Source organism: Macrobrachium nipponense, chromosome 20, assembly GCF_015104395.2.
Source record: "Macrobrachium nipponense isolate FS-2020 chromosome 20, ASM1510439v2, whole genome shotgun sequence".
Lineage (NCBI taxonomy): Eukaryota > Metazoa > Arthropoda > Malacostraca > Decapoda > Palaemonidae > Macrobrachium > Macrobrachium nipponense.
The window spans coordinates 79744982-79758185 of NC_061089.1; the positions used below are offsets into that span (position 1 = coordinate 79744982).

General features: G+C 47.2%; 2 protein-coding genes across 5 annotated transcripts in view; one reads left to right on the plus strand and one right to left on the minus strand.

Moving 5' to 3' along the window:
- Positions 1–13204, minus strand: part of LOC135195346 (dmX-like protein 2) — a 572993-nt gene that overhangs the window by 236932 nt on the left and 322857 nt on the right. The window lies entirely within an intron of this gene.
- LOC135195374 (uncharacterized) lies at positions 515–3432 on the plus strand. The gene is made up of 9 exons (XM_064221636.1): positions 515–809; positions 950–1114; positions 1251–1325; positions 1454–1548; positions 1682–1777; positions 1888–1956; positions 2058–2197; positions 2344–2426; positions 3241–3432. The coding sequence occupies exons 1-5, from the start codon at positions 686–688 to the stop codon at positions 1769–1771; spliced, it is 549 nt and encodes a 182-aa protein (XP_064077706.1). The 5' UTR covers positions 515–685; the 3' UTR covers positions 1772–1777; positions 1888–1956; positions 2058–2197; positions 2344–2426; positions 3241–3432.

Below are 13204 nucleotides of genomic sequence, written 5' to 3' on the forward strand. Positions count from 1 at the left end.
TTGACTTCGAAGGGTCTGCCTTTTAAGGCCCTCTTAGTCCTGGACAATGCCCCTGGTCACCCTTCAAATTTGAGCGACATGCATCCTAATGTGAAGGTGGTGTACCTCCCACCCAATACCACATCGCTGATACAGCCAATGGACCAGAGTAGTAATAGCAAATTTCAAGGCTTACTACCTTAGAAGGACCATACGTTTTGCTTTGAGGGCCATAGAAGCTAACAAGGAGTTGACACTGAAGCAATTCTGGAAGGGCTACAACATTGCAGATGCAGTGAAGAACATTGCAAGTGCTTGGGACGAGGTGAAGACGACCACTTTAAATGGGGCCTGGAGGAAACTGTGTCCACAGTTTGTGCACAGTTTTGAAGGCTTTGACCAGGCAGAAGACGTCGAGACTGTGACGAGGAAGATCGTAGGGCTAAGCAAGAGGCTGCAACTAGATCTTGAACCTGATATGTAACAAGAGCTTGCTGGCTTCCCATGGAGAGGAATTGTCTGCAGAGGACTTACTAGAACTTGAACAACAAATGATTGAGGAAGAGGAGGCGGCACCAGAGCCAAAACCCAGGTCATTAACTGTGAAAGGCTGTCAGAGGGTTTTACTCATCTGGAGAGAGCCTTGGCTTCTTTTGAGGCAGAAGACCCTAACGTTTCTAGGTTTGACAAAATCAAGAGAGGAATCATGGATTTGGTGACTTTCTACAAGGAGACCCTGAAGGAGAAGCAGACGAAGAGAAGTGTGCAGTCCAGGCTTGACACTTTCTTTCACAAGTCTCCAGTACCACCACCTCCCACTCCTAGTCCTGGTAAGGAATTCTGAACTGTTTTACTAATTATGTGTTTACATAGTGTACATATTAAAATGTGTTAATTTTTTAATGTAACAACTAAATGTAAGAGTAAATTGTAACTTCATTAATTTTCATCATTTGTAATTTTATTGCAGAAGTGGTGACAGTTCCAGATCCCCCTGTACTACCTGTGACAGTTCCAGATCTCCCTGTACTACCTGTGACAGTTCCAGATCTCCCTGTACTACCTGTGACAGTTCCAGATCCCCCTGTACCTGGACCCTCTGTATCAGCCCGCCCACCTGCACGTGTACAATCAGGTAAGCAATTTCATTTTTCTCATTTTCATGTTGGAAATTGTTTACACCCTACATACATACGTACACTAACTTACATAGTGGTACAATGTGTTTGATGTTGCATAACCTTATTATTTTTTTTTTTTTTCCATTTCAGACCCCTTTGATAGTGACAGTGACCCAGATGACCCTGAGCCTTTCCATGGTTTTGATGCCTCGCCCTATACATCAGGTAAGAATCCTTAACAAATTTGTATAAAATGTTTTATAAATTGCTAATAGAAATTTTATTAAAAGTGTACATATGCTACAATTACATCCACCTTATAATATATTTATGTACCCTATCATTCTTTCCAGATGTAGATGTTCCCTCATCAGTTGATACAAGTATCACCTCCCCAGAGCCCAAATCAGGTTTGATACGAGTAGTATCACCTCTCCCATTCCTTCAGGTAAAAGAATTCTTCTTCCATTTTTTTAATAATTGAACATACGTATTACACACTACATATGTCAAACAGTAATAACATGTGCAGTAGTTACAGTAGTAGTAACTATCATTTTATATATTTTTTATCATTCCAGACTCCCAAGCACCTGCCCATCCCACTCCATAGCCCAGCCACCCACTCTCATGTACCATATGACCATCCCAGTAAGCAAGCCAACCACTAGAATTTGGTAAGGACATTTTTTTTTATTAATGTTTTAAATATTTACATATGTAATAACCATGTTATGTATGTAACATACATACTATAATCATATGTACTATTACATTATCATTCCAGATTGGCATGCACCTGTGACTTACATAAACCAGACCTCTACATAGCCTACATGTCTTCATTTTGCTGGAGGTAAGGAATTCTCAGTTGTGTTTAATGTTTGCATACGTACAATAAATTTTGTACACCTAAGTGGTTACATACTGTTCTTTAATATTAATTCTTCATTCCAGACTGCCCATCATCCTAGCCTGTTATCTGTGATAAAGCACACTGAAGTTAGGTTTGGAATGCATCCTTATCATGAATGCTCTACACCTCCACCTCCATCTCCCACAACCTAGGTAACAGCTTTGAGACTCACTAAAAGTTGGTAAGTTATGTAAGGAATTTCTAAATTAAGTTTTTATACTACATGTTATATGTGATATTAAACCACTGTATGGTGCATATTACTGTATGTAACTTACTATGCATAGAGTACTTACTGACATACTAATTATTTTTTGTACATTCCAGAACCCCCTGAATGATGTAGGCTATGGGGCCACATAAGACTTTGTCCATCCAGGGTTACGATGAATGCAAAATATAAACTAAAGGTAAGGAATTAATTAACATACATTAACTCTTTTAGTACTCTTGATATATCTACAGTAATTAACATATGCATTCACAACTTTCTGTAGTGTATATTTTGTACACTAATTTTGTTACTTTTTCCTTCCAGAACCAACATTTTCACACAACTCCAGGTTGTTACTACAAGTGTCATCAAGGGATAACTACTACAAGTAGAAGCACCATTTTTGGATGGAAAAAGGAAAAAAACCCTTCAGGAAAGTATACGTATCACATGTAACATGTAGTGTAACAAAGTATGAACAGTAAGGTTTTTACATACAGTAGTACATATTACATACGTACATAACTTTTTTTTACAGGAATTTCCAACCAAGTTTGATTATGTACATATGTACATGTTATAAACCACTGTACGTATGGTTAACTGTATGTAACTTACTAAACATACATAACATGACTTAACTTTGATACTTTTTTGGTACATTCCAGAAAACCAGGACCCCCTCCATGATGCAGGCTATGGGGCCACATAAAACTTTGTCCAGGGTTACTACATAACATAAAGGTAAGGAATTATACAAAGTAGTAATTAACATACATTTAAGTAAGTTTTATATTACTAACAAGTGACCAAGATCTCTCACATGGGATAAGTGATCAAGGTCCCTCATGGAATTGGTATGTAACACTCCCTGCTGAACAGGGGGTGTAGACCAATCATTTACAATAATGCATACCAGTTGATATTAAACCACTGTATGGTGCATATTACTGTAGTAACTTACTATGCATAGAGTACTTACTGACAAAATTATTTTTTGTACATTCCAGAACCCCCTGAATGATGTAGGCTATGGGGCCACATAAGACTTTGTCCATCCAGGGTTACGATGAATGCAAAATTTAAACTAAAGGTAAGGAATTAATTAACATACATTAACTAAGTTTTATACATGTTATATATGTGATATTAAACCACTGTATGGTGCATATTACTGTATGTAACTTACTATGAATAGAGTACGTTACTGACATACTAATTATTTTTTGTACATTCCAGAACCCCCTGAATGATGTAGGCTATGGGCCCCACATAAGACTTGTGCATCCAGGGTTACATAGCAGGACAACTTTAACTAAAAGTAAGGAATTAATTCACATACATTAACTTTTTTACTCTTGATATAACTCAAAGTAAGGAATTATAAACTAAAAGTAAGGAATTAATTAACATAACATTAACATACATTAACCTTTTACTCTTGATATCTATAATTTACATATTGTATTCAGGACTTTGTGTAGTATTTTGTACTAATTGTGTTTATACTTTTACCTTCCAGAGCTACCAGACTGGGATTTTAGTGTACTCCAGGATCTAACAAATACTACGTACTACTACGAAGTGTGCAATGCATAATATATGTAGTGTATGTGTTTAGTTGTATACCCTAAGGATTAAGTGTAGTACATTGTGCTTTTTAGTGTCACAAGAGTTTAATAAAGAATTATACCTTCAAGAACCATCCTTTGCCATTGGAATAACCACACTACACATCATGTAATCTAATTGCATGTCACACAGGTAAGGTCTCTAACTTTTTCTTAGTTTAAGGCATATTTCCAAGTGTCGTTCCGGCTTACGACGATTTTCGGCTTACGACGCGCCTCAAGAACGGAACCCCCGTCGTAACCCCGGGGACTGCCTGTACTAAGACGATAGTTCAAGCAAAACTGGATATTTCCCGTCTCCGTTCTTCTCTATTCCAGGTTGGTCGCCTATTGTGAGATAGTCTTCTTTCAGCAGCAGTCTTCTTCCTAATGCTAGAAATTCCAGGAATTCGAGCATAGGCGAGGTTCCCGATTATCGTGTAACATATCGGGGATTCTCGTCTCGCTCACTTTGGACCGTGGTTTCGCCTAAGTGTTTGGAGATCGTAAGAAACTCTAACACTCTGAATGCGCTAGAAATTCCGTAGAAATCTAAGCAGTCTGCGAAACCCACCGAATTCGTCAAACGATATCGGCTGGTGGTCCTCTCGATTCCCGTAGAAATCGAGAATGGGGCAGGATCCCTCCTCAACGACCGGGGCTTACGTCAGGTAGGACCCGAAGGTCCCCCCGGTAGCGCAGTCCCCAGCGTGGAATCCTACAGAGAAATCTCTGTAGGATCCCTCCCCTTTTTTTCCCCCTCGTAGCCGTAAGGAGAGAGGAATGGGGGAGGAATTGGATACTCGCTCGCCTTCCCAGTGGAACTAGTAGTTGGAGAAGAGTAGGAGCAGCCATCGCCTTGCGGCGATGGCCTCTCAGAGTCTGGGAAAACGTATCGTCAGGAGAAAACGTTTTCCCGAGGAGGGTTACGAACTCTCACTGTAGGTAAGGGTCTGCCGCCACTGTGAACGTCGTCTGGGTGGGGCTGATCGACACCTGACAGGAGAGAGCCGATACCGTCCTCGACTCATTCCAGTCCTCGTCGAGGTCGAAACCTCTCAGGAGGACCGAAGGAGTATTTAAATACAGGGGGTGTCCGAAGACACGTAGAAAGCGCCGCTGGTCGCAGTAGAGGAGGTGGAAGTAGCGTTGATCGACCGGCCAGAACTGAGAGAGCCTTCTTGTCCGGAGACGAGAGACCTCGGGTTCAAGACAGAATCGGCAAGCTCCGATCGCGGCAAACCCACCGTCGGTTTGGGTTCCCTCTCGGGCCCCAAAACAACTCGAGCAGACACATGGGCTCTGCTGGTGGGAGCGGCGATCCTTCCCCCAGGTCGTTGTGCTGACGAATCAGTGCAATAACCTGGGCAAAGTTACTCTGAATCTCGGAAGTTACAGCGTCTTGAGGAGTAGGACCATCCAGTCCCTCCAACAAGAGCAGCTCCCAAGACCCTCCTCCTTCAGAAGAAGACCAGCAACAGATCCCTGACGGTTGCCTCCAATCACTTGCGCGTACGTCCTGGCTGGTCCCAAGACCATACCTGGCACATGCGGCGTCGTGACGGGATCGTGAGCGGCGCATCTCTCACGATCACTCCTATATACCTCGCTCTTCTGGCATATGCCGAGGAAGTTGAAGGTATCGGAGAGACAGAACTGACGCTACCCCCGCCCCCCCCCCCCTGACGGTCGCCTACCTCCAATCACTTGCGCCGTACGTCCTGGTTGGTCCCCCGAAGAAGACCATACGTGGCACGTGCGGCGTCGTGACGGGATCGTGAGCGGCGCACCTCTCTCGATCACTCCTAGCTACCTCGCTCTTCCCGGTGTAGCCCGAGGAAGTTGAAGGTAGTGGAGAGGACAGACCTGACGCTCCCCCACCCCCCCCGCTCGCTGGCAGGACCAGCGTACGTGGGGGGCTGCAGCCGATCACCAACCCGCGGTGGTGATCGATCTGCAGGCCTGGCCGTGCCGCTCACCTGTGGCGAGCGGCTCGACTGAGCACGTCGACCCCCCCCCGGTCCCATGCGTCAGACGAGCTGCTGCTGGTCATCGTTATCCGCCCGGTCACTGTGGGGATAGCGGCGGTCATGTGGTGATCCTGCAAGAGCTCACTTTCGCGGTGCGAGACCGGAATGAGAGTCCTCACGGCACGTCAAACCGCTGGTACCAGCCGAGGCTGGTACCGTCGGTCGAGGGGACCTGGGGGACCTTATTTCCCAGCCTCAACCCGTGGCCGGTCAGAGACCGTCACGTCCACCCGAGGTACCGGCTGGTCGCTGCGAGAGCGGCCGCTGGCCTGGCGAGAGGTCACCTGAGCGGCTCTCGACAGTCTTCTGCTCCGTGCCTCGGTCATGACGCTGAGCGAACTCAGGCGTCTTAACTTTGGCTGCACGGTCACCGAAGGAGACCGTACACTCGGAACTTCTCGCGGACGAGAAACCGAGCCAGTACCTGGCTTAGCAGCAGAGCTGCCAAGACCAGGCGAGGGTGTACCAGCGGTAGCCAGCACACCCTTGGTCCCCGTCTTCTTCTTCTTCTCAGAAGGGGAGACGGGCCCCAGTTCCCGAAGGAACAGGAGGACAGCAGAAGAACCCCCCCGTCACACCGAGTGGGGTGACGAGCCCTTCGAAAGTTCCCGAAGGAGTCTTCTTAGGGGGAAAACCCCAGTTACCAGCTGTGGCGCTGCGAGAGCGGCCGCTGGCCTGGCGAGAGTCACCTGAGCGGTTCTCTGCCAGCCTTCTGCTCCGTGCCGTGGTCTTGGCGCCGAGCGAACTCTGGCGCCGAAACTTGGCTGCACGGTCTCCCGAGGGAGAGCGTACACTCGGGATCTCCCGCGAACGAGAGACCGAGCCGGAACCTGGCGTAGCGGCATCGCCGCTAGCACCAGGCGAGGAAGTACCAGAGCTAACCGATACTCCTCTGGTCCCTGTCTATCTCCTTCCTTAACGGAAGGGGAGACGGGCCCCGCTCCCGAAGGAGCAGGAGGACCAGCAGAAGAAGGACCCCCCATCCCACCGAGGTGGGACGGGCCCTTAGAAGTTCCCGAAGGAGACTTCTTAGGGGGGAGAGGCAGCCTTCTTCTTCTTCGGCTTATGGGCCTAGAAGTCGAAGGGGAAGAGGCAGCAGCAGACGAAGACGAAGATGACACCTTCCTCTTCTTCGTCAGCTCACGCAGGACAGTCGTTCAGGTCCGCCATCCAGGCCGGAGGTCGGGCCTATTGACCGAAGCAACACGGCCCGACTGCACCTGTCCGGAAGGACCTGGGACTGGGGGAAGAAACACACCATGGGCAGGACCAGCATGGACAGGCGCAGGAACCAGGAGCGACAGGAACAGCAACCAGCTCAGGAGCGGCAGGAACAGCGGCAGCGGTAAACACAGAAGGGACAGCCAAGCCAGTAGCGGGAACCACATCAGCGACAGGTACGGCAGGCCCAGCCATCGCCTCGTAGAATCATCGGCAGCCAGCGGGAACCTGGTACTGGCGGCCGGTCCAGGGGCGAGCTGCTGGAACAGCGGAAGTCTGGGGCAGGCAACACTAAGAAAACACAGGCGGCGGCGGCATACCCCTCCTCGGTACGGCGGCGACCGGCCCTAGAAGCGGCAGACGGCGTCACCGACACAGCCTGGGGAGTGTAGACCAGCGGGGGGAAGCAGCATAAGCGGCCGTGAAGGTTGTAGTGGAGACCACTCCAAGGTCACCGCCCCAGACCTCGCTAGACGCTGCAGCAGATCGTGGATGCTAGGCACGCCCTGCAGCCGCAGTGGCCCATACCTGTCCAAGGTCGTCTCCCACGGATGTAGCACCTGCGGTAGCACAGACAGATTAGTAAGAGGGGTTCCCTCACGCACGGGGGGGGAGACATGCCCCACCCCGAACGCAAGGAAGACCCCAAATACAAAATACAACGAAGAAGCTGAGCGGGGGGCAGGAAGGAAGACGAAGAATCGGATACCAAGGGAGCGCGGGAGAGCTTTCCGACGACTTCCTGGCAGACCTTCGCTTCCCCTACCCCCGCACAGCAGTGAAAAGTAATATGAAAATGAAACAGAATACTGCCCTTGCGATTCACTTCATAGAACTTAAAGGGGAAAAGATCAATTCCCGGGTAAGAACGGAAACTTGATACCAAATAATATGATGCTATTCATAAAACTATATATGAAATGAAACAGAATACTGCACTGCGATTTCACTTTCACAGAAAATAATCGTAAGGATCAATTCCCGGGTAAGAGCGAAATTGATCCAAATTAAATTATGCAAAAAAAAATCATAAATGAAAATGAAAAGAATACTGCATTGCGAATCCACTTTTCATTGCATTTTATCATACAAAATTAAAAGGCTCGTGCCGAGCGCAATCACGCTCTCGGTAACGAACGCACAGGGCAAAAATATAATGAAAAAAGTACTTACATTTTTCAATTACACACTTTCGCCCAAATACATGACTCGGCGCGAGCGTCGGCACCGAGACATAATTCAAGGGTTCAATTCATGAAAAGAGAGGAAATCGCCGCCGCATCTACGGCGATAGCTCCATGTTGGTTCATAATTAAGTAATGAAAATGAAAACAGTGTACTTACAGTTTCATTTTCAAGTCAAACAAACCATTAGTAGAAAACACAATATAAACAAAGCATACGACGATGAAGCGGGCAGAGAGCGATGACGAACACGTCCTTCACACCCGCGGCCGAAAGCAAAAGTGATTCTTCACCTCTCGGGCGCGCGGGCGCGTGCACGATCGGACAAGCAGTTAACTACCGTTCTCCCCTTGTTCGAAGCTTACGACCGTCCAGCTTGCCGCTAGTTACCTTCCTATTGTTTAAAAGGACCGAGGGTTGTAGTTACGTATCGGAACAACTCGAAACTCATACATACAAAAATAAAAATTTTGTACCCCTCTAATAGTCAGCTGTCACTCGATTTCCTAATGAAGCGAAGTGAAGGCCGCCAGTGCGGACATTGACCACTCCCATGCCACAGGAAACACGAGAACACATCCGACAAGAGGGTTACGTACACATATTTAAGGATCGGTGCTCTCTCCTTTACCCAGAACCGTCTGTGCTGACACAAACGGACCTAAAGAAAAACATTTCTCATACGTTACTCGCACATCTTTTAAATAATGAGATGCAAAATACTGAGTGCATCTCCAATAGGTTGGTCCAAAATATTTTTAAGTGACATATTTCTCTGGAACGCAATTGAGTCGCGATTGCCCTTACCTCATGAGCTCTTACTCTTAATAGATTAAAAGAGTCATCTGGGCAGTTCTTATGAGCCTCGGTAATTACACTTCTAACAAAGAAGGCCAAAGCATTTTTAGACATAGGTCTTTTGGGGTCTTTTACCGAGCACCAAAGACCATGTTGTGAGCCTCCCAACCGCTTCTTTCTGTCCAGATAGAATTTCAGTGCTCTAACTGGACAAAGTGATCTTTCTATTTCTCTGCCTACTAGGCTAGTAAGTCCTTTTACTTCGAAACTCCTAGGCCAGGGATTCGAAGGGTTCTCGTTTTTTGGCAAGAAAAAGAGTCTGGAATGAAACAAATCGCAGAATCTTCTTTGAAACCAACTCGTGACTCAAGGGCGTTGCAAAACTCGCCGACCCTTTTAAGCCGTAGCCAGAGATAGAAGAAATATACACTTTCTAGTGATATCACGGAATGAAAGCCGTATGAGGTGGTTCGAACTTTTCCGAGGATAGAAATTTCAGAACCACATCTAAGTTCCAGCTCGGAATCCTAGGCTCTACTGACTTGGACGTTTCAAAAGAGCGGATGAGATCGTGCAAATCTTTATTATTCGTCAAGTCTAAGCCTCTGTTTCTAAAGACTGACGAAAGCATACTTCTGTATCCTTTAATTGTTGGTACAGAGAGATGTGACTTTTCCCTCAGGAAAAGAAGGAAATCCGCAATTTCGGTTACAGAGGTATTGGAAGAGGACAGCTTCTTCGACCTGCACCAGTTTCTGAAAACTTCCCACTTCGATTGGTACACTCGCCTAGTAGATGATCTGCAAGCTCTAGCAATTGCGCTTGCCGCCTTGCGAGAAAACCCTCTCGCGCTGACCAATCTTTCGATAGTCGAAAGGCAGTCAGAGCAAGAGCGGGTAGATTTTGATGGTACCTCTCGAAGTGGGGTTGTTTGAGCAGATCTATCCTGTTTGGAAGAGATCTGGGGAAGTCCACTGTCCACTCCATCACCTCGTGAAACCAAATTCGGGATGGCCAATATGGGGCTATCAGAGTCATTCTGGTTCCCGTTTCGAGGCCACTAACTTTCTGACTACTTCCCCCAGAATCTTGAATGGGGGAAAAGCGTACACGTCTAGCCCTGACCAGTCCAGGAGAAAGGCGTCTATAGCATCAGCCCTGGGATCCTCTACCAGGGCACAAAATGTGTCTATCCTTTTGGAGAGAAACGTGGCGAATAGATCTATCTGTGGTTTCCCCCAAAGATACCAAAGGGTCTGACAGACTTGCGAGTGGAGGGTCCATTCTGTAGGAAGGACCTGGAACCTCCTGCTCAGTCTGTCCGCTCTCACTTTCCTCTCCCCTTGAACAAATCTCGTTAGAAGGACCACATTCCTTTGATTTGCCCAAATCAGCAGATCTCTTGCCAGTTCGTATAGGGCGAAAGAGTGAGTTCCTCCTTGCTTCTTGACATAAGCCAGAGCGGTCGTATTGTCGGAGTTTATCTGAATTACTTTGTCTCTGACTCTCTGCTCGAAGCTCCTTAACGCGAGGTGAATCGCAAAGAGCTCCTTGCAATTTATGTGCCATGACACCTGCTCTTCCGACCAGGTGCCTGACACTTCTTCGGACCCTAGAGTCGCACCCCAACCTGTCTCCGACGCGTCTGAGAACAGTCAGGTTTGGGTTCCGAACTTCTAAGGATACTCCTCTGTTTTCTTCCAAGGGGGTCAACCACCACCTTAACTGTTGCTTTACTTCTAATGAGATCGGAAACGTGTCCGAGAGCTGTCCTGTCTTCCAACTCCAACTGCTTCTCAGGAAGTACTGAAGCGGACGGAGATGCAGTCTTCCTAGAGGAAAGAACTGTTCGAGGGAGGAAAGGGTCCCCAGAAGGCTCAACCATTCCCTCGCTGAAGTACGCTCTTTCTCTAAGAAGTTCAATACTGTGGCACAGCCTTTCCTTACTCTCTCTTGAGAAGGAAATACTCGAAAACCCCGAGAATCCATCTGAATCCCCAGATAGACTACGTTCTGGCTGGGACCATCTGGGATTTCTCGAGGTTCACGATTAATCCTAATGTCTTTGTCAAAATCCAGGATTGTTGACAGGTCCTCCAGACACTGCTTTTGAGACCTGGCCCTGATGAGCCAGTCGTCCCCAGGTATATGGGAGACGTTTAATCCCTTTTCATGTGAAGGTGTTTTGACACATTTTTTGCATTAAGTCTGTGAAGACATTGGGGGTAGCCGTAGGAAAAGGCCGAAAACACCGGGCCCAGGGATGAAACTGATAGATCCCTTCCTTCCCTCGGAAACATGAAACGAAGGTACTTCCTCGACGAATGGTGAATTGGGATGTGGAAATATGCGTCTTGAAGATCTAGAGGACGCCATATAATCTCCCTTGACGGAGAGCTGCAAGTACTGAGGCAGACGTTTCCATGCTGAACTTCTGTTGTTGTACGAATTTGTTCAGCGAACTTACATCCAGTACCGGTCTCCATCCCCCCGAGGCTTTCGCTACGAGAAACAAGCGATTGTAAAACCCCGGGGAGCTTTGATCCAGTACCAGCTCTATTGCTCTTTTGTCCCACTTCTGCTCCACCATTTGACGAAGAGTATCATCAGAACAGGGTCCTTGTATCTGGCTGACAGTTCCCTCGGTGACGTTGTTAAGGGGGGTCTGTCCTTGAATGGGATATAATAACCCTTCTTGATTTACTGACATTGACCACAAAAGGATCGGATCCTATGTCTTCCCCATGCTCCCGGCAAAGAATTGGTTTGTAAACCCTGGGGCTCCTACAGGTGTCTCGGAGAAAGATTTCTCATTTTCCCTTTCCCTTCTTAAAGGGACGGAAGGCAGATCTTCCCCTTTTTTCAGTTGATTTCCTTCTGACGATGGATCTAGCCTGAGCGCCTCCTCGAAAGGGCTGCTGTTGTTGAGTTGGCTTAGATGCTTTCTTTTCCTCACTAGCCACAGGTCTATTCTTCCTTGAGGATTGCCTTAAAGATCCTGAGTGGCTTTCTCAGTTAGCGAATAATGGGCAATGTCTCTCACCAACTGCGAAGGAAATAAATGCTCAGAGAGAGGCGCATACAGCAAGGGCGGATACTCTGTTGAAGGAAAGAGACGGCCTTAGTGAGTAGGCACTATGAACCGCTCTCTTCTTTAGTATTCCCGCACCGAAGAGGGAGCACACTTCCGCCGATCCATCTTGAACCGCCTTATCTATGCATGTAAGGATGCTATGCAAGGTTTCAGGGGCTTAGTTGTTCTTTTTCATGGGATTCTTAGCAATGACCCCAAGGGACCAATCTAGGAAGTTAAATACTTCTAAGGTGTGAAAAAGTCCCTTGAGGAGATGGTCCATTTCCGAAAGACCCCATGTTGCTTTTGCTGAATTCAAGGCATGTCTCCTCGACGAGTCTACGAGACTGGAGAAGTCCGATTCAGCTGAAACAGGCAGAGACAATCCCATGTTTTCTCCCGTTTCGTACCATATGCCTCTCCTGCCCCTTAGTTTAGCGAGAGGCATGCAAAAGATCGTCCTTCCTAACTCCTTCTAAGTCTTGATCCAGGAGTCAGCGATTGTAAGGCCCTTTTCATGGATATGGCCGGCTTCATTTTCAGGAAAGACGAAGACTTGTGTGCCTTCGTACTTGAAAATAGAGAGCGAGGAGAAGGAGAGCGGCTGGAGTTAATGCATACTCCATATTCTTCTAAGAGAAGAGCAGAAAGAACTTTGTAATTCGAGAGCCCTTCCTCTGTTAGTAACTTCGTCCTCCGAGACGTCATCTAAATTAATAGGATCGGAAGGAGAAGGTTCCCTTCCCTCCTCTGTCTCCTCTCTAGATTTCTTCCTTTCCGAAGAAGAAGCACTTCTATAAGGAGATGGGCTAGGAGTAACTCTCATCCTTACGTTTATCATTAGGAGAGTCACGTATCACTGCTCTACGCCTGTTAGACTCCTGTCGGATGTCAAGCTCTTCACGAGGAGAATGCGCCTGGCGTTTAGCAGGAGTATCTCGCTGAAAATACTCCTGAGGCCTGGTAGGAGTAACCTGTTTGGAATACTCCTGGCGCCTGACAGTCGTTACACTCTTCAAATACTCCTGCCGTCTGGAAGGCGCATCTCCGCTCCAAA

Coding starts and splice junctions, on each gene's coding strand:
- LOC135195374 (XM_064221636.1), top strand. CDS start 686: ATGGATTTGGTGACTTTCTACAAGGAGACCCTGAAGGAGAAGCAGACG. Junction 1,115..1,250: donor ACCTGCACGTGTACAATCAG/GTAAGCAATTTC, acceptor TTTCCATTTCAG/ACCCCTTTGATAGTGACAGT. Junction 1,549..1,681: donor CACCTCTCCCATTCCTTCAG/GTAAAAGAATTC, acceptor TTATCATTCCAG/ACTCCCAAGCACCTGCCCAT.